This window comes from Leopardus geoffroyi, chromosome A1, assembly GCF_018350155.1.
Source record: "Leopardus geoffroyi isolate Oge1 chromosome A1, O.geoffroyi_Oge1_pat1.0, whole genome shotgun sequence".
Classification (NCBI taxonomy): Eukaryota; Metazoa; Chordata; class Mammalia; order Carnivora; family Felidae; genus Leopardus; species Leopardus geoffroyi.
In genome coordinates, this window is record NC_059326.1 from 91,032,462 (window position 1) to 91,054,679 (window position 22,218).

A 22,218-nucleotide genomic window follows, 5' to 3' on the forward strand; every position below is an offset into this window, starting at 1 on the left:
ACCTATCCCTCAAACCAAAAATGTGCTAATCTCTCCCCCAGAAGAAGAGGTAACGTCCTTAAGTGATGAATATTCTTCTTCTTGGTATCTGTAACTAAAATACAATGATATAAAGGAAAAAATGCTTAAATACTATGGTATAAAGTCAACAAATCTTCTCTTACATTAAGGGAATAAGAAGGAAGAAAACAAAGCTTTATAAACAAACATGTTCATAACACAAAAAATGAACTCATGATAATTACAATCCTTGTTTGTATAACTGGTCACATGGTTGTAGCTGATATTTATAACTACCTTCTTCCACTATCCATTTTATATTCCTTTTTCCCTCAGCAAGCACATCAGCTGGTCATGGTTCTTAATCCAGTGACCCTGAAGGGTCTGAGTCATCCATTAGCAGTCTTATCTGGATTGAATTGTTTTCCTTTGGTGATAGTTACAGGTCATTCATAGTGCTGGGCAACCACCAGCTCTATATAGTTTCAAAACATCTGATTCATCTCCAAAGAAAACTCTTTTTTCAATTTTGTTTTTAGAGAGAGAGAGAGAGAGAGAGAGAGCACGCACAACGGGGGGAGAGGAGCAGAGGGAGAGAGAGGGAGAATCCTAAGCAGGTTTCATGCTCAGCATGGACCCTGACATGGGGCTCAATCCCATGACCCTGGGATCATGACCTGAGCCAAAATCAAAAGTCAGATGCTCAACTGACTGAGCTACCCAGACGCCCCAAGAAAACTCTTTACCCATTAAGCAGTTAATCCCCCAATCCTTCCTCCCCCACCCAAACCCAGGGCTCAGCAACCACAAATGTGTGCTTTCTCTCTGTAAATTCACCTATTTTGGATATTTCACGTAAATGCAGTTATGTAGCCTGTCACCTTTTGTGGCTAGTTTCTTTCACTGAGAATAATGTCTTTGAAATTTATCTACATGGTAGCATGTGTCAGTACGTCATTCCTTTTATGATGAATAATATTTCGTTGCCTGAATATATCATAATTTGTTTATTCAAGTACCCTTTTATGGACTTTTGGGTTGTTTCTAACAACAAAATGCTGCGATGAGCATTTGTGTATAAGGATTTGTGAGAGGGGCAGGTGGGGAGGCCAGGCCAAGTCTGGCTGCAGTGGAATGGGAGGCTTCTAAAAGCACACACACCTCACATGTGTCCACACAGGACATTCAGGGAGGGCTCAGGGGGATATCCTTAGGTACAGATGACCATGCCTTTCAACATCCTTGAATCAGAGACCATGCCAGATATGTCGTTTCTCACACAAACCACGTCCCCCACTCTTTCAACAAAGGGGAAGGTGGAATATATATAGCAACCCAAACCAGGGATCAGAAGCATTGAAGCTAGCCATTAAATGAACCTGAGGACATATAGTTTTACATTTTTTAATGTTTATTTTTTAAAGATTTTTTAAATGTTTATTTATTTTTAAGCGGGGGGGGGGGGGGGGAGAGAGCAGGGGAGGGGCAGAGAGAGAGGAAGGCACAGAATCTGAAGCAGGCTCCAGGCTCCAAGCTGTTGGCATAGAGCCCAATGTGAGGCTCGAACTCATGGACTGTGAAATCATGACCGAAGCTGAAATTGGAAGCTTAACTGACTGAGCCACCCAGGCACCCCTAATGTTTATTTAATTTGAGATAGAGTGTGAGCGGGAGAGGGGCAGAGAGAGAGGGAGACACAGAATCCGAAGCAGGCTCCAGGCTCTCAGCTGTCAAGCACAGAGCCTGACTCAGGGCTCGAACTCACGAACCTTAAGATCGTGACCTGAACCTCAAGATTATGACCTGAGCCAAAGTTGGACACTTAACAGTCTGAGCCACCCAGGCACCCCGATAATTGTAAATTAATTTTGCAATAAAAGTCATCTGGTTGTTAAATTGGAAGGTAGTCTAAATATAAGCATAAACATAAGTATATAACCTTCCAACAAACTGATATCAGCAGCCCTGGGCTTTAAATTCCATGTAATTTTGTCAGTTGAAATACTGGAGCTGAAATTATGGAATTTCATAATTTACTCCAAAGTAAAAGTTGTTGAGCTTTTACCAGGGTTGTCTGAGGAGTCCCTTGTCTCCCTTGCTGTGTGGCCTTGGGGGAGTCACTGTACCTCTCTGGCTCCATTGTGTCATCTGTGCAAGGGGAGCAATGACCCTTTGCCACTGCATGGGGCTAAATTAATTACAATGGATTTTCCTTTCTTCCTCAAGCCTGGTTTCTTGGCCACCCCCTCCTAAGCCTCCTGTCTTCTGTTTTCCCTCCTAATGTTGGGGGACCTCAGGCTCCGTCCTCACCCTCTGTCCACATCCTCTGCCCAAGTGAGCACATCATTCCATGGCTTTGGATACCACACTCACTGATGGCATCTCAGCTCCATCTCCTACCCTGGCTTCTTCCCTCAATTCCAGATTCATGAAATCCAACCAACTGAATGAGATTCTCGGCTTTCCTGTGTCCCAAACTGAATTCTTGATTTCTGCCCTCCACGGACCTGATCTGCCCCGGTCTGGGTCCTGACATTCTACTGCTACTCTGAATGCTACTGCCTCCTCCCAGGTGCTCCAGCCGTGATGCCTTCATCTTCCTCACCCTCAGAGCCAGTTCTTGCCCATGCCTGGAGCCCATCCACTCCCCTTCCCTTCCACCCCCAGTGGCCTGGCCACAGACCCTCTCACCTCCCTCTGCACCACCATGAGGGCTCTGTCCCAATTACTGATGGTCTATCCTGCACTCTGGAGCCAGTGGGATGCTCTGACCCTGTGATTCCAGAACCTGCTTTGTGACACCTGCTGTGGCCTGGTCTGTCCCGTTCTCAGCAGAGAAGGGCTGTGAGGGACTGTGCGAGCCTGGCCCACCCACCACAAACACCCAGTTTGTATGGACCTTTGCAGCGTCAGGTTTGGGGCCTGTCACCAGCGAAGTGCTCCATCCTTCCCAAGTTATAAAATGGGTAAAGGCAGAGCCAGATCCAGGCCTCCTGACTCCCAGCCTCCGCCAAGAAGAGGTGCCTGGACAGCTCCAGGCAGGGCCCTTGGATGTGGTGGGGGAAGGGAGAAGGGTGACAAGGCCTCTGCTCATTCCCTCTGTCAGCTTTGCCCAAATCCCTGTATCCCCAAAGCCTAATCCACCCTGACTAATGGAGCCCAAGCCAGCTCAAGCCCCATGGGATGAGCCTGCAAATCCCTGGGGCTAGGAGCTTACCACCTGTCCCCAGCCTGCCCTCTGCTCTCTCTCTCTCTCTCTCTCTCTCTCTCTCTCTGGATCAGAGAGCCAGATCCGGGGCCTCAGACAGGGATGATGGTAAAAGTATATTGAGGCTAAAACCCCCTCACCTTGGCCCTCAACCATGAGATGGGGAAATTCAGGTACAGAGAGCCTCACACCATGTGTGTGTCACTGCTTCAGACCCCAGAGCCCAGGAAGGCTTTGGACATGACCAAAAGAACAGGTCTTTAGGGTTCCTCCATCAGATGCAAGAGGTTGGGACAGGAGCTGCTGGGCTAGCTGGTGCTGTCCCCGACCCCCATCCAAGGCAGAGGCAGTGTGGGCTTGTAGTTTCATACCAACCTGAGTGCAAATGCTGATGCTGACCCACATCAAGTGTGTGACCTTGGATGAGTCACCTAATTCCTTGAGGTTTCTATTTTCCCACCTGCGTAATGGGGCTGATGGTAAAAGTCTTTGTCAGGTGGTTGTGTGTGTGTTAAGCAGAGGTCTTGCTAATGTTAAAGGTCTGCTTGCTGGTGGTCCCTTCGTGACCAGTTGTGTTCTTGCTCATTCAGCTCCTTTCTCCCTCCACTCCCAAGTGTACTGCAGGGTTTGGGGGAGTGCCTTAGGCAGCTGGAGCCAAGGCACTGGAGGTTAGGAAAGAGAGGAAGAGAGGGACAAAGAAAGAAAGAGAAATTGACTGAGACAGACAGGGAAGAGAGAAGGCGGGGGAAGGGGTTGGGGCAGCAGGGGGAGAAGAGAGCCTGAGACAGAGACAGAGAAACAAACAAAAAAAAAGAGAGAGAAGGACAGTGTGTGTGTCAGAGACAGCCAGAGAGAGGTTGGGGTGAGACACACATCCAAAGAGAGGAAAGAAGCAAACCCAGGGAGTAGTCGAGGAAGGGAAAGGAGATGTAGAGAGAGGCAATTCTGTGCACACCCCATACACAGGAGGGGTCTCCACCCTCAGGGCGGCCTCATTCCTTCCCCAGAATCCTTAAATCCTCTCTCACTCTGGGTCCTGTGCATCTGTCACAGCCCTGTCCTGACCAACAGCGGTTGGCACAGGTGAGTGTGGCTAGGGAGGGTGCCTAGTTGTCCGCTGGGGCTGGGTCCCTGAGGAACAGAGGCCCAGGGCTGTCGGGGAGGGGCAGGCTGGCTCGGTGGAGACAGCGGTCGGGCGGGGGGGACGCGTGTGATAAGATTCAGAGGGTGTGAGAGCGCGGTGGAGACCTGGGAGGGCTGGGCGAATTGATAGCTCATTTCTTCCCCAACCCGCTCAGCCAACATTTATTGCGCGCCTCCCCTCTCCCCAGCACCCGGAACTCCTTCCCCTTCCCCGCGACCCGGGGTTCTCCCTCTGCCTAGCGCTCAGAGCGTTCCCCTGTTCTGTTCCCCTCCCCGCCCTGTCCTCCTCCCGCAGCTGGACAGCGGATGGCCAGGCCGGGGAGCGCCCGGGAGCCGCCGCTCCTGGCGCTGCTGCCGCCGCTGTTGGTGCTGGTGCAAGCGGGCGCGGCGGGCGCGGCGGGCTCGGTGCGCCTGGCGGGCGGCCTCACGCTGGGCGGCCTGTTCCCGGTGCACGCGCGGGGCGCTGCGGGCAGGGCGTGCGGGCAGCTGAAGAAGGAGCAGGGCGTGCACCGGCTGGAGGCCATGCTGTACGCGCTGGACCGCGTGAACGCCGACCCTGAGCTGCTGCCCGGCGTGCGCCTGGGCGCGCGGCTGCTCGACACCTGCTCTCGGGACACGTACGCGCTGGAGCAGGCGCTGACCTTCGTGCAGGCGCTGATCCAGGGCCGCGGCGACGGCGACGAGGGGGCAGTGCGCTGCCCCGGAGGCGTCCCTCCGCTGCGCGCCGCGCCCCCCGAGCGGGTCGTGGCTGTCGTCGGCGCGTCGGCCAGCTCCGTCTCGATCATGGTCGCCAATGTGCTGCGCCTGTTTGCGGTGAGGGCACTCTCTCGCGTCCTCGTCCCGTCCCCGCCCTCTGGGTGGCTGAAGTCTAGTCTCCTGGCAGAAATCACTCAAATTCACAAAGGTCACCCGCTGCTTCAAAGAAACCCTGCCCTGGGAGCCAGAAGGAAGCCCGAGCCAGATCAACCCAACCCGACGACCCTTCCTTGTCTGCTCAGGTGCCTTGCCAGCGCTGCCACCTGCACACACAGCCCTTTGTGTGAATTAAGGAAACCTACCTTCTGGGCGGTCAAGGCTGCCTCTTCCCACAGCGGGATGCAGCCTTTGCCTGGAGACCCAATGGATTAGAGCAGGGCCCCCTGGAGTTTAGCCTCATCTTGGTCGCTTGCTTGGATGTCCTTGTTTGGGGCACATATTGCACAATCTTGTGTGGTGGTCCTGCCCCCGGCCCTGGGGACAGGGCCCTCCTCTGGTGGGGTCACCAGGACATGACCCTGGCAACTCTGCGGGGTAGGGGAGGGTGGTGGTGAGTAGTTCCCTCATCTTGAGGGAACTGTCTTAAGTGCGGGGCAGCCCCTTCCCTGCAGCCTGGGGGGCAGTGATTGAGGGGAAGGGCATAAGAATAAGGGATTAGGGGGCCTTTGGCATTAGAGTGTGGGGGTTTTCAGTAGAAGTCATTCACTGGGGTTCTGTGGGGAAGGGGTGTCTCTGTCCCTCCATCTTTATGTGAAAAAAGGAAGGCTTTGCTTCCTTCTGGCTGGGGGAGGGGACTTCAGCGTCTTGAGAGTTTCTCTGAGGCAAGGCCTCTGTTTCTACCATGCTGGGTAGAGGTTTTATGTGGGTCCCCCTCCATCATCTGCATCCATGTAATCCTCCCACCCCTGTTCCCACCGGATGTCAGTGTTGTCATACAGACACAGCTTCTAGTAGGCACCAAGAGAAGTTCTGTGGCACCCTGGGATGTGTGCATGTGTGTGTGTGTGTGTGTGTGTGTGTGGTGGATGGGGGGTGGGGTAGTAGTGAGGAGAGTCTCTGTCTCACCCGACTGCCCATGTCTGTCTGTGTTTATAGCTCTGTCCCCTGCCCTGCTTGGAGCTCTGGTTTCTGTCCCTTTCCCTGTGTCTGCCCCTCTAGGCTGAGTGCAGAGATCTCAGACTCAAGGGCCTTCAAGGGCCAGGTTGGGGCGTAGATGGGTGAAGCAGGACCCCATAAGCCCAGGGCCCACTGCTGCCAGCTCAGCCCCAGACTAAGGTAGCACCCTGCACCCCCACACCATGTTAAACACTACTTACCAATTCAAAAATTAAACGCTTGAAGACATTGGTGCATGAATGGCAACCAGGGAACAGATTTGGTTCCCTGAGGGGCTGTTTTGCAATTCCTGGTCCAGGAGCAGAGACGGAGTTCAGGCCATATTTGTATTACTGTGCTGTCAGGCATTTTATTTTATTTTATTTTATTTTATTTTATTTTATTTATTTATTTTAACTTTTTATGCTTATTTATATTTGAGAGAGAGAGAGAGAGAGTGTGTGTGTGTGTGTGTGTGAGAGCAGGGGAGGGGCAGAGAGAAAGACAGACACAGAATCTGAAGCAGGCTCCAGGCTCTGAGCTGTCAGCACAGAGCCCGATGTGGAGGCTCAAACTCATGAACTGGGAGATCATGACCTGAGCTGAAGTCAGATGCTCAACCGACAGCCACTCAGATGCCCCTATTTTATTTTATTTTTAAATGTTTGTTTATTTTGAGAGAGAGAGAGAGAGAGAGAGAGAGAGAGAAAGCAAGTAGGGGAGGGGCAGAGAGAGAGACAGAGACAGAGAATCCCAAGAGTAGGCTCTGAGCTGTCAGCACAGAGCCAGATGAGAGGCTCGAATCCACGAACCGCAGGATCAAGACCTGAGCTGAAACAAAGAATTGGATGCCTAACCAACTGAACCACCCAGGCGCCCCAGCAGTCAGGCATTTTAGATTAATTTCTCTCAGGAGGTTCAACCTGTACAAGGAGATTGTTCTCAAGATTAAACTTTAGTGTCTAGAGTGCCCAGAGTATCTACAGCATCCACGAACTGCCCTCGTCCTTCTCTGTCTCCTTTTTCTCTGACATTCCCTCTTTCTTTGTGGTTCTTCTTATTTTTCTTTTTCTGTCTCCCTGCCGCTCTCTTCCTTCTTCCTCCTTCCGTCTTTCCTTCTCTCTCCCTCCTGCTTTTCGCACACTGTCTCCACACTCTACACTTTCTGTCCTGCTTCAGACATTCCTGTCTCCCCTAGACCAGTCTGGCCCACCCCTGCCAGAAACTTCCCTGTCTTCTGACCTTCACCAGCTCCCACTTCAGCCCTCTTCTCTAGTTAGCCTCCATCGTCCTGATTTCCTCAGCCTTCCCCTACCATTCTCCACTCTCCTCCCACCCTTGCTCTTCACGCCCCCCCCCCCTTCTCCTGGATCAGCTCAGCCCATAATCCCAGCTGTCGATCACTCTAATGCACAGACATAAACCCAACTCCAAGCAGTCCCCTCCAGAAAACCAGACACAGCTTTGAATCAAATAATCCCTTCCTAGCCCCCCTGCCTGCTCTGACCCTGCTTGGGAGTGCCACTCCCCTACTCAGATTGCCCCTTTGTGTGAATTAGGAAAATATGCTGTCCCCTAGGGATGACAGGAGCCCCATTCCCCTCTCAGATGCAGCCTTTGCCCAGCAGCTGGATCAGCTACAGGATGGACTTGAGTCCCCACTCCACCTTTGCCTGGACACATCCTGCACCAGTGTGTATGGTGCTCTGCCCTCTTCCTTAGACCCTCATACCTCCCATATTCCATCAGACCACTTCTCAAAATGCAGAGATTTTCCCACACCTGAGGCGTCTCCATGCGGCTATTCCAACCCTAATCCTGAACTTCCATGCCCCCACCTGTGTCCTGGATCCCTGTTGCCCTCCCTCCCCATAGGGTCACTGACCCTCCCTCCATAACCCAGATGTCCTTCCCCATTCCAGATACCCCAGATCAGCTACGCGTCCACAGCCCCTGAGCTCAGCGACTCCACACGCTATGACTTCTTCTCCCGAGTCGTGCCACCTGACTCCTACCAGGCCCAGGCCATGGTGGACATCGTGAGGGCGCTGGGATGGAACTACGTGTCCACACTGGCCTCCGAGGGCAACTATGGCGAGAGTGGGGTTGAGGCCTTTGTGCAGATCTCCCGGGAGGCTGGTGAGCTGGGTGTGGGGGTACCAGGGGTGAGCCAGGGCCATCAGACATGGTGGGGAGCGTGGATGGTGCCCCTGTGGGCAGGTGCCCCTTTCCTTTGGAGGACTCTGTCCCTGCCACAATTATGCACAGTGGCGGCCCCAGTGGGTTGGGTGAGTGGGTGGAACAAAAGGTGACTTTGGCATCCCCGACACCCAGGGGGGGTCTGTATTGCCCAGTCCATCAAGATTCCCAGGGAACCAAAGCCAGGAGAATTCAACAAGGTGATCAAGAGACTAATGGAGACGCCCAATGCCCGGGGCATCATCATCTTTGCCAACGAGGATGACATCAGGTGGGACAGTGGGCGCATTCCATCACCATGTTTATTAGAGGCTCTCCTCGAAGGCCCTGCCCCCTCTTCCTACATATCCTCCAGCCTTGCGCATCCTCCCTTCCTCCTCCTCCCTCTCTCCTTGACTGCCCCCCCACCTTCCTGCCCTTACACATTTTTCCTGCTGCCATTTCTCTGTCTGGTGCCCCCCAGAAACGAACCAGGCCTGTTCTGGGTGGAGATGCTCCAAGACTAGCCAAGGGAAACACACAAAAACGCCTGTCTGTTCTTATCATCCAAAATAGGGGAGAGACCCGTGGGCAGATCTAAGTGCAGAAAATGAGCTGTCAGGCAAGGAGCCCCGGGAGGCAGTTCAGGGGGTATCAGCAGGTGGCCATGGACTCTGCCCTGAGGCCTGTGTGGCTCAGAGCCAGCAGAGGGCTCCGCAAGAAAAGGGAGGCCCCTCTTCCAGGCAGTGTGAAGTGGGCTGTATGCACAGAACAAGAGGGCAGGCCTGGGGCCAGAGCCTGGCTGCAACCTTGACTACCTGAGAAGCCAAGGGCAGGTGTCCTAAACCCCAGACACCCCATTTTTCCTGATAAATGAGGGTCTGCTGAATGGTTTGGAAGGGGATAGAAGAAGAGAGAAGAACAGGAAGTGGCCAGAGGTAAGTTGGAGGAGGATTGCAGGCCCTCACTAACCCCTCGCCCCATTCCTACCAGGAGGGTACTGGAGGCCGCACGCCAGGCCAACCTGACGGGTCACTTCCTATGGGTCGGCTCCGACAGCTGGGGAGCCAAGATCTCACCCATCCTGAACCTGGAGGATGTGGCCGTGGGGGCCATCACCATCCTGCCCAAAAGGGCTTCCATAGATGGTGAGTGCAGGGATGCTGTCCCCCACGGTATCCCCTGCCCCTGCTTGTCCTTCCCCATGGACCCCTCTTTGTGGTGGTGGTGACGGGGGGGGGGGGAGGGGGACTCATTTTCTCCACCTGTAAAATTGCATCCTAATTCATGTCCTTTCCGGGATTCCCAAACTCTAGGATTCTGAGATTCTGTGAATGCCTCCCTCCGGGCAGTGTTTGAGTTGGCAAAGGAGGAAAAGCCCACCCCACTGCACAGGGTGAAGAATTAGTTTTGCTCTTTCTGTTTTTGTTTTAATTCAATGCCTACATTCCTGGTGTTGCTGGTTCCTCAAAAGGCACACCAATTTGAGGGCTGGGGAAGAGGGAGCAAGGCCGAGGATGGCGACATATTGTCCTATTGGTCAGATGATGAAGCCTGCCTCCCCTCCCTTCTTCCACCATACCACCTGTGAATGTCTGGAACAATCCAGCAGAGATGTTCCCTTTATAACAGGATTGATCGTTTTCCCAAAGACTGACCTGAAGGCACCTTCATGAGGTGCTACAGGGCTATTTTATGAAGAACAGAAACTTGTAAAGGCTGAGAGCCTTAACTTTTGGGGACTCAGAGCCTCTTGTGGGTGTACACCCACCCTCACACTTTTTCTTTCCCTTAGAGTGCATTTGGTTGCATTTTACAAATTAGGATAAGAGCAGTTTTAGCAATAAAGGCACTTCGTCACAAGACAAGATGTCTGAAAGTAGGCCACTTCAGATTTGCGCCAGTGAGTTAATGACATTCTCAAAGTCCTGAGCTCTGTCCCCACTTCTGTTCCACCATCCTCCATGGTTGCTATATGCCTTGGTGACTGAGGTGTCTTAATAATCACAAAGTGGCTACTGAAGCTCCACCCATCACACCTTCACAGTAGCATCCTAACCAGGAAAGAAGGAGCAACCTCAAAGTCTTTCATGCAGTGAGGCTCTGAGTTTACAACAGGACGCAAATTCTACCCTGGAGCCCCCAGATCACTCTGAAGTCACTGGCCAGAAGTCAGTCATGTGGCCAGTCCTAGCTGCGAAGTGAGCAAGTGGTGAAGGGACACAGAAGAATCATGCCTGGTTCAGATGGTTGCCATCCTCCTCTCTCCCCACTCTCAGGATTTGACCAGTACTTCATGACCCGCTCCCTGGAGAACAACCGCCGGAACATCTGGTTTGCCGAGTTCTGGGAAGAGAATTTCAACTGCAAACTGATCAGCTCAGGTACCCAGTCCGACGACTCCGCCCGCAAATGCACAGGTGAGAGCTGCCCGGGGTGGCAAGGGGAGGTGAGGGAGAAAGTGGGAGGCCAGGTGGGATGCCGGGGGTCCAGGCACACTTCCTCCGGGCATCCCTAGGACAGGTGAGGAACGCATCGGCCGGGACTCTACCTACGAGCAGGAGGGGAAGGTGCAGTTTGTGATCGATGCTGTCTACGCCATTGCCCACGCCCTCCACAGCATGCACCAGGCACTCTGCCCAGGGCTCACGGGCCTGTGCCCCGCGATGGAGACCACCGATGGGCGGATGCTGCTGCAGTATATTCGAGCTGTCCGCTTCAATGGTGAGTGGGAGCCAGATCTCCTAACAACAGGGAAGGGAAGCCCCCGGGGTTGGATTTCTCTGCGGGATCTAGGTTGACTGGGGATCAAAAGGATGAGAGAGGCAGGATGGTATGGTGGGGGCACCCGGAACTGAGAGCTGGAAACTTAAGCCAAATTCTGGAACCAATTTTTAACACTCATCCCCAGGCTTCAGTACCCCTTGCCCCAAGTTGCGAAATTCAGGTGTTGGGGAACTTTTTCTGTGACCCCTTCCTGCCTGGAACCCTCAGCAGGCCACCTGCAACTCTCCCCTCCATTGCACAGAGTTCAGGGGCATCTGGACTCTGGGCCTGTGTGGGGCACGGTGCAGACTGTGCAAAGGCACTGTGTACAGTGTGGACAGGCTGCCCATTCTGAGTCTTGAGCTTGCAAAGGCCACCCCAGCTAAGCTCTGTGCCACGGGAGCACAAGGTGTAAGTCTGATGTGTCCTCTGGTACCAGCAGAGGGCCTGGCACATAGGCAGGGCTCAGAATAAGGTCTTCTGAAAAGGCCCAAATGGACCCAAGCTGCCCTCATGGTTTGTGCAGAGAGATATACTTCTTAGTCAATTACTATTCTTTTTTTTTTTTTTTAATGTTTATTTTTGAGAGAGACAGAGTGTGAGCAGGGCAGGGGCAGAGAAAGAGAGAGACACAGAATCCAAAGCAGGCTCCAGGCTCTGAACTATCAGCACAGAGGCCGACGCACGGGCTCACAAACTGTGAGATCATGACCTGAGCCTAAGTCGGATGCTCAACTGACTGAGCCACCCAGGTGCCCCCAGTTACTAGTCTTTATAAAATTAAAAAGTGTTCTTCCACCAACTACCGAATACCTTCTTTCTGCTAAGCTCTCTGATAAATGGCACAACTTACTATCATTACAGACCAGCTCTACAAGCTGGTAGAATGGGCTTCCAAAAGAAATAAAGCCAAGGGGCACCTGGGTGGCTCAGTTAAGCAGCCGACTCTTGGTTTTGGCTCAGGTTGTGATCTCACGGTTTGTGAGGTTGAGTCCCACATTGGGCTCTGTACTGACAGCGTGGAGCCTGCTTGGGATTCTCTCTCTCCCTCTCTGTCTCTCTGCCCTCCCCTCATGCTGTCTCTGTCTTTCTCAAAAATAAATAAGTAAACTTAAAAAATCATTAAAAGAAATAAAAGCTGATTGTTCAAATCAGTACAAATCTCATGCCAACACTCAGACCTTTGTACAAGTCTTGAACCCATCATTTTGCCTGGCTTGTTAAAGCTCTTTCTTTTTTCTTTTTCTTATTTGAAGTTTATTTATGCATTTCAAGAGAGACAGAGAGAGCAAGTGGGAGGGGGGCAGAGAGAGGAGAGAGAGAATCCCAAGCAGGCTCCACATTGTCAGCGCAGAGCCCGATGTGGGGCTCAAACTCAAGAAACGTGAGATCATGACCTGAGCTGAAACCAAGAGTCGGCCGCTTAACCGACTGAGCCACCCAGGAGTCCCTTTCATTTTTCTTTTTAAATTGTGGTTATCATATACATGGTGTAATACAGACCATCTTAACCATCTTTAAGGGTACAGCTTAGTCGTGTACACTGTGCAGCAATCATTCTCCAGAACTTCTTTTTATCTTAAGACTGAAATTCTGTCCCCATTAAAGAACAGCTCCTCCTCGCCCTCCCCCAGCCTCTGGCCACCTCCATTCAACATTCTGTCTCTATGATTTTGCCTCCTCTAGGTACATCCCGCAAGACGAATCATGCAGTATTTGGCCTTTCGTGTGACTGGCTCACTGCACTTAGTATAATGTCCTTAAGGTTCATCCGTGTCATAGCTATGTGTCAGAACGCCCTTCCTTTCTAAGGCTGAATAATGTCCTTGCATGAATAGACACTTTGTTGATTCATTCAGCCCCCAGTGAACAACGTTTGTGTGTCCACCTTTTGGCTACTGTGAACAAAGCTGCCGTGAACACGGGTGGATAGATAGGTCTTGGAGGCCCTGCATTCACTTCTTTGGGGCATATACCCAGAAGTGGAGTTGCTGGGGATGTGATAATTCTGTGTTTAGTTTTTCAAGGAACTGCCACACTTTTTTTCCACAGTGATGGCACCATTCTACATCTGCACCAGCAAAATACATCAGGGTTCCAATTTTTCCACATCCTCACTGAGTCTCGTTATTTTCTGGTATGTGAAAAGTGGCCATGCTAATGGGTGTGAGGAGGTATCTCATTGTAGTTTTGTTTTAATGTTTATTTATTTTTGAGAGAGAGACAGAGAGTGAGTGAGCATGAGTGGGGAAGGGGCAGAGAGAGGGAGACACAGAATCCAAAGCAGGCTCTGGGCTCTGAGCTATCAGCACACAGCCTGAGGCGGGGCTTGAACTCACCAACTGTAAGATCATGACCTGAGCCAAAGTCCAGCGCTTAAACGACTGAGCTGTCCAGATGCTCCTGTTATTACAGATTTTGAGTTGCATTTCCCTGATGACACTGAGCATCTTTGCACATGACTTCTTTAACCTGGCTGGGCCTTGGGCGTCTCCGGGATGAGCTGGGGGACCAGCTGAGGATGATGGGCTCTCCCTCTAGGCAGCGCGGGGACCCCGGTGATGTTCAACGAGAACGGGGATGCGCCGGGGCGTTATGACATCTTCCAGTACCAGGCGGCCAACGGCAGTGCGGGCAGCGGCGGCTACCAGGCCGTGGGCCAGTGGGCAGAGACTCTCAGGCTGGACGTGAGTGGGCACAGACACGCCGACGGGAGGCGCAGGGGCCCGGGCCCACCGTCCCCAAATGGAGTCCCAGGCTCGCGTCTCCTGTGCCCGCAGGTGGAAGCTCTCCAGTGGTTAGGAGACCCCCGCGAGGTGCCTGCGTCCCAGTGCAGCCTCCCCTGCGGGCCCGGTGAGCGGAAAAAGATGGTGAAGGGCGTCCCCTGCTGCTGGCACTGCGAGGCCTGTGACGGGTACCGCTTCCAGGTGGACGAGTTCACGTGCGAGGCCTGCCCCGGGGACATGCGGCCCACGCGCAACCACACGGGCTGCCGCCCCACGCCCGTCGTGCGCCTGACCTGGTCCTCGCCCTGGGCCGCGCCGCCACTTCTGCTGGCCGTGCTGGGCAGCATGGCCACCACCACCGTGGTGGCCACCTTTGTGCGGCACAACGACACGCCGATCGTCCGCGCCTCGGGCCGCGAGCTCAGTTATGTGCTGCTCACCGGCATCTTCCTCATCTACGCCATCACCTTCCTCATGGTGGCCGAGCCCGGCGCGGCAGTGTGCGCGGGGCGCAGGCTCTTCCTCGGCCTGGGCACCACGCTCAGTTACTCGGCCTTGCTCACCAAGACCAACCGCATCTACCGCATCTTCGAGCAGGGGAAGCGCTCCGTCACGCCGCCGCCCTTCATCAGCCCCACCTCGCAGCTCGTCATCACCTTCAGCCTCACCTCCGTGCAGGTGGGTCGTGGGAATCCCAGGGCCACTCGGTGGGCGCATTGCGCCTGTGCTGGCGGGCTTGTCCAACACTCCAAAAACTCAGGTGATCACTCTTCTATTTTGGCTCCTATGTCAAAATTAAGGGGGGAGGGGAGGGGAAGGCTCAAGAGACAGGGCCCTACTGTTTTACTTATATGCAGAACTCATTTCAGAGCAGCCAGTCCCCGGGGCTCTGTCCTTGAGAGAAAATGGTCCTTAAGCTGGGGAGTGCGAGCATCCAGCAACATTTCTGTAAAAACAATGAGATTATTTTCTGTACACTGAACAAACTCTTCCACAATTTGGCTCCCATATAAAAATAAGGCAAAGAGCTATGTGACAGTTTTCTCAAGCAAAAAAAAAAAAAAAATCTGTTTCCATAAAGGGAGTTCCTGTTTGTTGCCCAGTCACCAGGGTAACCTGGATGAGAGGCACAGGCTCCAGCAATGGCACTATGGAGCGGGTCATCCAGCTCCATAAATGGCAGGGATTTCATGCTGTATGTGCAGCAAAAGCAGAGGACCTTCAGGGTTTTCTCTAAGATAGTAACATTATAACAGCAGAAATTACTCTCATGAGCTGGAAGGCACTGGATATTTTCTGTGCAAAGGGTACTGAGAGACGGGTGTGTGTGACACTGTGATATTGTACAGCCAGCCCAGTTCTCAGGGCTAGGTGGAGGGCCTATGGTCAGCCTGCTTTTGACATGACACGCTCTCCACTCCAGGCAAGCCCTTCTCCCTACCTAGTTCTGCATATACCACCTTCATTCCCACCCACAGGCAATTCTCCATGACTGAAAAGTGTTGCCATCTTCCTAAAGATAGCAGGGGCCGAGCGTCCCCTGTCAGGGCCAGAATGGCAATGCCCAGCACATCCTGACTTCTTACCTTCCTGCTTCCCTCCTTGAAATCCCTGTGGTGCCCCTTTCCCCAGGATAGAGATACTTAGACTACATTTAGTACCTCCTGGTTCATCTGCGGACCCACCTTTCCAGAGGTTCTGGACCCTTTCAAAGAGGCATACCTTCAATTTTACTAGGTTATTTACCACTCTTGAGGACATGAAGTGGTATCTCATTGTTTTAATTTGCATTTACTTAATTACTAGTGGAGCTGGCCTTCGGAGTTTCCTCTTCTGTGATGTGCCTGTTCCTACACTTTGCACATTTTCTATTATTTTGTAGGAGGTTTTTTTTTGTTTTTGTTTGTTTGTTTTTTACATGTACCAGATGCTTGTTCCTTCTCAATTACATGTGTTGCAAAATTGGTGGGATCCATTTTGGTTGCTGCTTCTGTGTATCACAGGCCTTGGGTATTAGTTTCTCACAGGCAACTTTTCCCCCCTACCTAGAGCCTTGTTATAAGAGGAGCCTTCATGCTGCTTTCCTGGACATTGGGTGGGGTGTTATTAGTCCCTTGTTTATGGAGCTACTGCCTTTGGGAGAATCACAAAAAAGTTCTCCTTCTGGATGTACAAATTAATAAAAAGCATCCCTTCTTGGGGCACCTGGGTGGCTCAGCAGTTGAGCTTCTGACTTTGGCTCAGGTCATGATCTCAGTTTGTGAGTTTGAGCCCCACATCAGGCTCTGCGCTGACAGCTCAGAGCCTGGAGCCTGCTTTGGATTCTGTTTCTCCTTCTCTCTGCTCCTCCCCTGCTCGCTCTCTCTCTCTCTCTCTCTCTCTCTCAAAATAAATAAATAAACATTTTAAAAAATTAAAAAAAAAAAGCATCCCTTCTTCCAGGATCACAGAGCTCTGCTCTAGGGACATAGTATGGCACCGGAGTGTTGGCTGGATTTCAGCCCCACCTACCCCCCTCCTACACACATACATCAGGCAGTCTTGTGCAGTGAACAATCTGCATGCACGGACGGGGCAGCCCTTCCAGCGTCCTGCCTCTATGCAGGTGTCTTAGTTCCTGTTCCCCAGCTTCTCTTGGCTCAAGGTCATGTCTCCTGTCACTGTGAGGGAATTGCTATTCCATCTCCCCGCTGTTAGTGCTTGTGTTCAACTTTGATAACCTCCCAGGCCACCTGGCATCAGCTCACATTCTTACCAGTGTCTGTTTAAGTGCCTCGTTCTGAGCTTCACCATGCATCTGCACATGATTTCATCACATTATGTTCAACAGTTCTCTGGAGCTGGAGAAGGAAGGGGGTCCTCAAGAACTAGGTTTGCCATGTTGCTAGACAGGATCAAGCTCGTGTTTTCACATCTACAGAATGGAGATGGTTACTGCCTACCTGGAGGGCTGTGAGGAGACAAGATCTCTGCTGAGTCTGGGGGCATCCATGGGGCATGCACCGGCTCCTCCCCCAAGGTAGAATGGAGAAGATATGTGTAGGGTCACAATTCCAGGGCCTCTGCCTGCTGTCACTGTGGCTCTTGGGCCTAAGCATCCCACTCAGTAGGCCAGGAGCCTGGAGGCAACCCTAACCTGCCAGACATGGGTGGGTGGCTAGGCTGGGTGTGTCCCTGATATGGTGTCGGCTCCTGCAGGTGGTGGGAGTGATGGCATGGCTGGGGGCCCAGCCCCCACACAGCGTGATTGACTACGAAGAGCAACGGACCGTGGACCCAGAGCAGGCCAGAGGGGTGCTCAAGTGCGACATGTCAGATCTGTCCCTCATCGGCTGCCTGGGCTACAGCCTCCTGCTCATGGTCACATGCACAGTGTATGCCATCAAGGCCCGCGGTGTGCCCGAGACCTTCAATGAGGCCAAGCCCATCGGCTTTACCATGTACACCACCTGCATCATCTGGCTAGCTTTTGTGCCTATCTTCTTTGGTACCGCCCAGTCAGCTGAGAAGGTAATCTGGGGTCTCCCGTTGCTTTCACTGCCTCCTCTGTTTCTTGCCTGTCCAAGGAGGGGCTCAATTGTCCCAAGAGCTGGACCACCCATCTGAATGATTGCTTGTTGGCTGATTCATTCATGTACATACTCATTCACTCATTTGTCAGTGTCGCTGCTGGCTCAGTGAGTTCTGTCTCCCTTCATTTGTTCATCCATGCTTCTATCCATCCACTAACTTGTTTCTATTCAATTACTTCTTCATATACTTCAAACCTGTCAATCCATTAATCTGTCAGTCCATTTGCTTGATCATTATTCAGTCATTTATTTGTGCACAGAGTAGAACATTTGCTTATTCACCCGTCAATCATCTGCCCACTTGCTCTCTTATTCAATCTCTGTTCGTTGGTTTGTTCATTTGAAAACATATTCACTCATTCATTAACATGCTCTAACCCTTTTCAGGCATAGGGACCATTTCCCCAGGTGTCACTCGCTGTGAATGAACCCTTCACTTCCCTTGGTCACTTGTCCATTTTGTGCCGTGTCACTCATCCTCCATCCTGTCTCTATTGGAGCCATGTCATGACCACCACTTCTTCATGCCACAGGGCCTTTGCTCGTATGTTGTCTTTTCCATTCACCCGATGAACACAGACTCATGTGGGGGGGGGGGTGGGAGAGAACAGGGCTGAGTCCCACCCGGTCCCTTCCTCCATGACTCAGATCTACATCCAAACCACCACACTGACTGTGTCCTTGAGCCTGAGTGCATCGGTGTCCCTCGGCATGCTCTATGTGCCCAAGACCTACGTCATCCTGTTCCACCCGGAGCAGAATGTGCAGAAGCGGAAGCGAAGCCTCAAGGCGACCTCCACAGTGGCAGCCCCACCCAAGGGCGAGGACACGGAGGCCCCCAAGTAGTGAGTGGGGGATGAGTGGGATGGTTGCTCCCTCTCTTCTGCTCTTTTCTTTCCCTTGCTTCACCATGGAAGCTGTGAAAAGTCCAGGTCTGCAGTGAGCAGTTGGAGGCAGGGAGTCCACAAAGCCCATGCCCACTGGGATGGGGCTGGACTCCAGAAAGATCTGGACCCACACACCACACGTCATCCCTGCTTTTCTGTGCCTGTGGGCACCATATATCCTTGCTGCAGACCAGACTTTCTACTCATGGAGGGAAACAGCCACCACGAAGATTCTACTCTAGGGAGTGACTGAACTTATGCTCCCTGGTCTGAGTTCAGAGAGCATGATGAAGCCCCAGGCTTGGCCCAGCGTGAGTGAGATTTCTACCCACTTAGCCAGCAAAACCCGGGGATTGGGCAGTGTGCAAGAATGTGTAGATCTCACTGTGGAAATACAGGGCTGGATGCAGGGAGGAGCAGTTTCCACAAGAGACCCTGGGGGTCTGGGTTCCGGACTGAGTAACTCAGGCTTGGCAATGAGGGATGGAACCTTGGGTCAGAGCTCAGAGAGCGAGAATGCGATGTGAGAGTGAGAACTGAGACGTACCCCATGAGGTTACATGTGTTGAGGTCTTTTTCTCAGAACCTTCGCCCCTGGGATCTGGGGCATGTCACACTTAGGAGTATAGCTTTTTGCCTTTCCCATGCATATGCCCTCAAATGACCCCCAAACCCTCGTGTGGTGTTAGTGGTATGAGAATAAAACAACAGGGTGGTGGTTGCCCTCTTCTGATGCCTGTGAGAGATTGTGGTCAGGAGCCTCAGGCTGGGGCCAGTGACAGAGAGCTGTGTCCATGGTGACGATTAATTCCAGGTAGACATCTTAGGATGAATATTGAAACTTTTCTCTCCCAATATTTACTGGGAGGTCCCTTTTGAAAGGCAAACACAGGGCATGGGAGGGAAATGCTTGGACATCAGATGCATGGACATTCATTTTTCAGTTTTTTTTTTTTTTTTTTTTTTTTTCCAAAAGGTTGGTTTGGGGCGCCTGGGTGGCGCAGTCGGTTGAGCGTCCGACTTCAGCCAGGTCATGATCTCGCGGTCCGTGAGTTCGAGCCCCGCGTCGGGCTCTGGGCTGATGGCTCGGAGCCTGGAACCTGTTTCGGATTCTGTGTCTCCCTCTCTCTCTGCCCCTCCCCCGTTCATGCTCTGTCTCTCTCTGTCCCCAAAATAAATAAAAACGTTGGAAAAAAAAAATTTAAAAAAGGTTGGTTTCAGTTGTGGAATTGTATTTCCCTGTGGCACGATTTAAATTTGTTAAATTGACTCTTTTCATTTATCAGTTTGAATTCTCTAGTAGCTGATGTCTTGAACCGATTCTGAAGATCAACCCCACTTCATACAACAAAAAAGACTGTTTCCTACACTGAGTCTCTGTTGTGTACTAAATTGTGACCTTGGGACTAGGTCTGATTCCTTAAATTAAATTAATAGGCCTTCTCCACAAAGTAACATTTTTGGTGTACAGATTCTCCATCCTCACGTTTTTGCATTCCTATGGTCTCTCCACCATGTGAATTAGGAAGTTTTATTTATCTCTCAGTGCTTTCCAAAATTCACTATCTCATCGGGCTTCCTTCCTGTGTGGATTTTCTTTCGTATAACGTGATGAGGTGTGTTTTCTTGCTGAAGGCTTTTCCACACTAGTGGTTTTATGGGGTTTTCCTCCTATATGAACTCACAGAGAGTCAGTGAGCTCTGATATCCAAAGGCAGGTGTCCCTGTGTGTTTTTCCCAGTGTTTCTCCCTGATGTACAATTCCTGTTGACTTCTAGTTGAAAACGTTTCCATATATATATATTTTTTACATAGTTGTGGTTTTCCCCACTCGGCGCTCTGTGACTTAGAGTTTGGATGATTTCTTAGTAGAAATTTTCTAAATTTAGAAGATTTTCCTCCAGTGTGAAGCTTCTGCCTTAGAGTCCTGGCTTCCTACTGAAGACTTTCACACAGTCCCCACACTCATTCATACCCGTCTCTCTGGTATAAATGGTGTGAAAGCTTTGTTACACAGCAGGTTCTGGTACCTTCTTACAGGAATCTCACATTCAGTCCACGTGTAGATGACTTCCAAGCATGTGCCATTTTGTGTGCAGTGTGGACCCCTCTATTACTAAAGGTGTTGTTACATGTGGCACGCTTGTGAGGTTCCTCTCCTTTATGAATTCTTTAATGTATTACAAAATTTCGACTCCCAGAAGAAGGCTTTTCTTCAATCAGTGTGTACATACGATCTCTGTCTTTGATCATTCAAACATTTGATGTTCAGTGGGGGGCTGACAACTTCCTGAAGGTTTCCCCATGCTATGTACATGCATAGTTTTGCCTTCTTTGAGGTTCAATCAGTTGAAACCTTTTAAAAAGGTTTGTTGTTGTTGTTGTTGTTTTCAAATTTCTGGAATTTATAAGGCATTCTGTCTGTGTTGTTTCTTTTATGCTGAATAAAAACTGGACTATATTTGTAGGCTTTCTCATATTCGTCGCCCTTGAATGATTTCTCCCCCATATGAATTATGTGTTCCAGTGAAAATGGGGCTCTGGATTGGAGGCTTTCCCACATTATAATCACAATATTCTTCTCCACTACAAGTTCTCTAAAGCAGAGGAAGATTACATTTTGATAAAAACTTTTACTCACCTATTCATAAGGTTATCACCTGTGTCCAATGTATTGAGATTTGTATAAGCAGACCCTCTCTTATATTAACTATATTCTTTTTAAAAATTTTTAAATGTTTATTTATTTTAGAGAGAGAGAGAGAGAGAGAGAGAGAGCAAGTGGGGGAGGGGCAGAGAGAGAGAGAGAGAGAGAGACTGAGAGAGAGAGAGACAGAATCTATAGCAGGTTCCAGGCTCTGAGTTGTCAGCACAGAGCCCAATGCAGGGCTAGAACCCACGAACCATGAGACCACAACCTTAGCTGGTCAGATGCCTAACCGACTGAGCCACCCAGACGCTCCTAATGTCTTTACACTGGTGTGAAAGGGCCTTAAGGAGGGAAACAAGCTGCCCCTGACACTGTAGACTTCTTTCAGTTGGCTTTCACATCTAGAAATTGTACAGTGTCAAGGTTCAGACTTCTTTTGGATACATCTATTACATTTACTATACAGCTTTGTTGCATTTATTAACATTCTGTGCTCTTTGGAAAAGTCCCACCAATTCATTTACATTCATTGTCTCTCACTCAGTGACTTCTTGTTGAATAACTTTCCCCAAAAGCCTGACTTGGGTTCTCTGCTGCTTTTTTATGTACTTACCAATTTGCAAGATTCCCCTAAACTGGAATAAAATGCACAATTCCAGTGAATCTTTCCACCATCATTTTATAGAATGACACCTCTTCAGAAATATTCTGTTATATTGACACCTTTTTTTTTTCTAAATATGAAAAACTCCCAAGTGTAAATATTTTCCATCTCTGGGCCTTGAGGAAGGAAACACGCTGCAGTGTGGACAGCTACAGAAGGCTGGGAGTTTCAGAGATGACCTTTCAGCCTGTGAAGCAAAAGGTGGGAACCAAGAAGGATACGGCTCTGAGAGGGGAAAGGCTGAGGGAAGACTTGGATGGGAAAGGCAGTTGAGGGTGTAGAGAGGCAGATTAGCGAAGGGACTGGGTTTAGACACTCTAAGCCTCATTGCTTCATTCATGGATTCCTGTGAAGGGATACTAACTAGTCTCTGCTTGCTGTATCTTTCTCCTCCATCCTACACACCAATATCAAAATCACCATTTTGGGACACCAGCTCCCTACATTTATAGGAACGTTGCTATGGGCCCTGCCCTCTCCCAGCACATATATCTGCCTGCGATTCATGCTCATATTCGCCTGAAGACTCAGAAACGGAAATAGCGGGAAGGGCACAGGAGTCTGCCCCCACCT

At 51.0% G+C, this 22,218-nt stretch overlaps 1 protein-coding gene across 6 annotated transcripts; it reads left to right on the forward strand.

Annotated features, from left to right (window-relative positions):
• Window positions 1-3,963: 3,963 nt before the first annotated feature.
• Window positions 3,964-20,792, forward strand: GRM6 (glutamate metabotropic receptor 6). Of its 6 annotated transcripts, XM_045485319.1 has the most exons (12): window positions 3,964-4,291; window positions 4,647-5,164; window positions 8,125-8,341; window positions 8,537-8,672; window positions 9,374-9,528; window positions 10,660-10,800; window positions 10,904-11,104; window positions 13,688-13,833; window positions 13,927-14,550; window positions 17,071-17,382; window positions 18,093-19,307; window positions 19,542-20,792. In XM_045485319.1, exons 2-11 carry the CDS (start codon window positions 4,658-4,660, stop codon window positions 18,288-18,290), a joined length of 2,637 nt encoding a protein of 878 aa, XP_045341275.1. In that variant the 5' UTR covers window positions 3,964-4,291; window positions 4,647-4,657; the 3' UTR covers window positions 18,291-19,307; window positions 19,542-20,792. The 6 variants fall into 6 exon arrangements, with proteins under 6 accessions (XP_045341275.1, XP_045341305.1, XP_045341269.1 ...); XM_045485349.1 differs by lacking the exon at window positions 4,647-5,164 and having other exon boundaries at window positions 4,163-4,291; XM_045485313.1 differs by lacking the exon at window positions 3,964-4,291 and having other exon boundaries at window positions 4,391-5,164.
• Window positions 20,793-22,218: the final 1,426 nt, after the last annotated feature.

What these genes read in the sequence shown, in the direction of transcription:
- GRM6 (XM_045485319.1), top strand. Translation starts at nt 4,658, where the DNA reads ATGGCCAGGCCGGGGAGCGCCCGGGAGCCGCCGCTCCTGGCGCTGCTG. An exon ending in CTCCGCCCGCAAATGCACAG is followed by an intron (nt 10,801 to 10,903) that starts GTGAGAGCTGCC and finishes TCCCTAGGACAG; the next exon opens with GTGAGGAACGCATCGGCCGG. An exon ending in TCGAGCTGTCCGCTTCAATG is followed by an intron (nt 11,105 to 13,687) that starts GTGAGTGGGAGC and finishes CTCTCCCTCTAG; the next exon opens with GCAGCGCGGGGACCCCGGTG.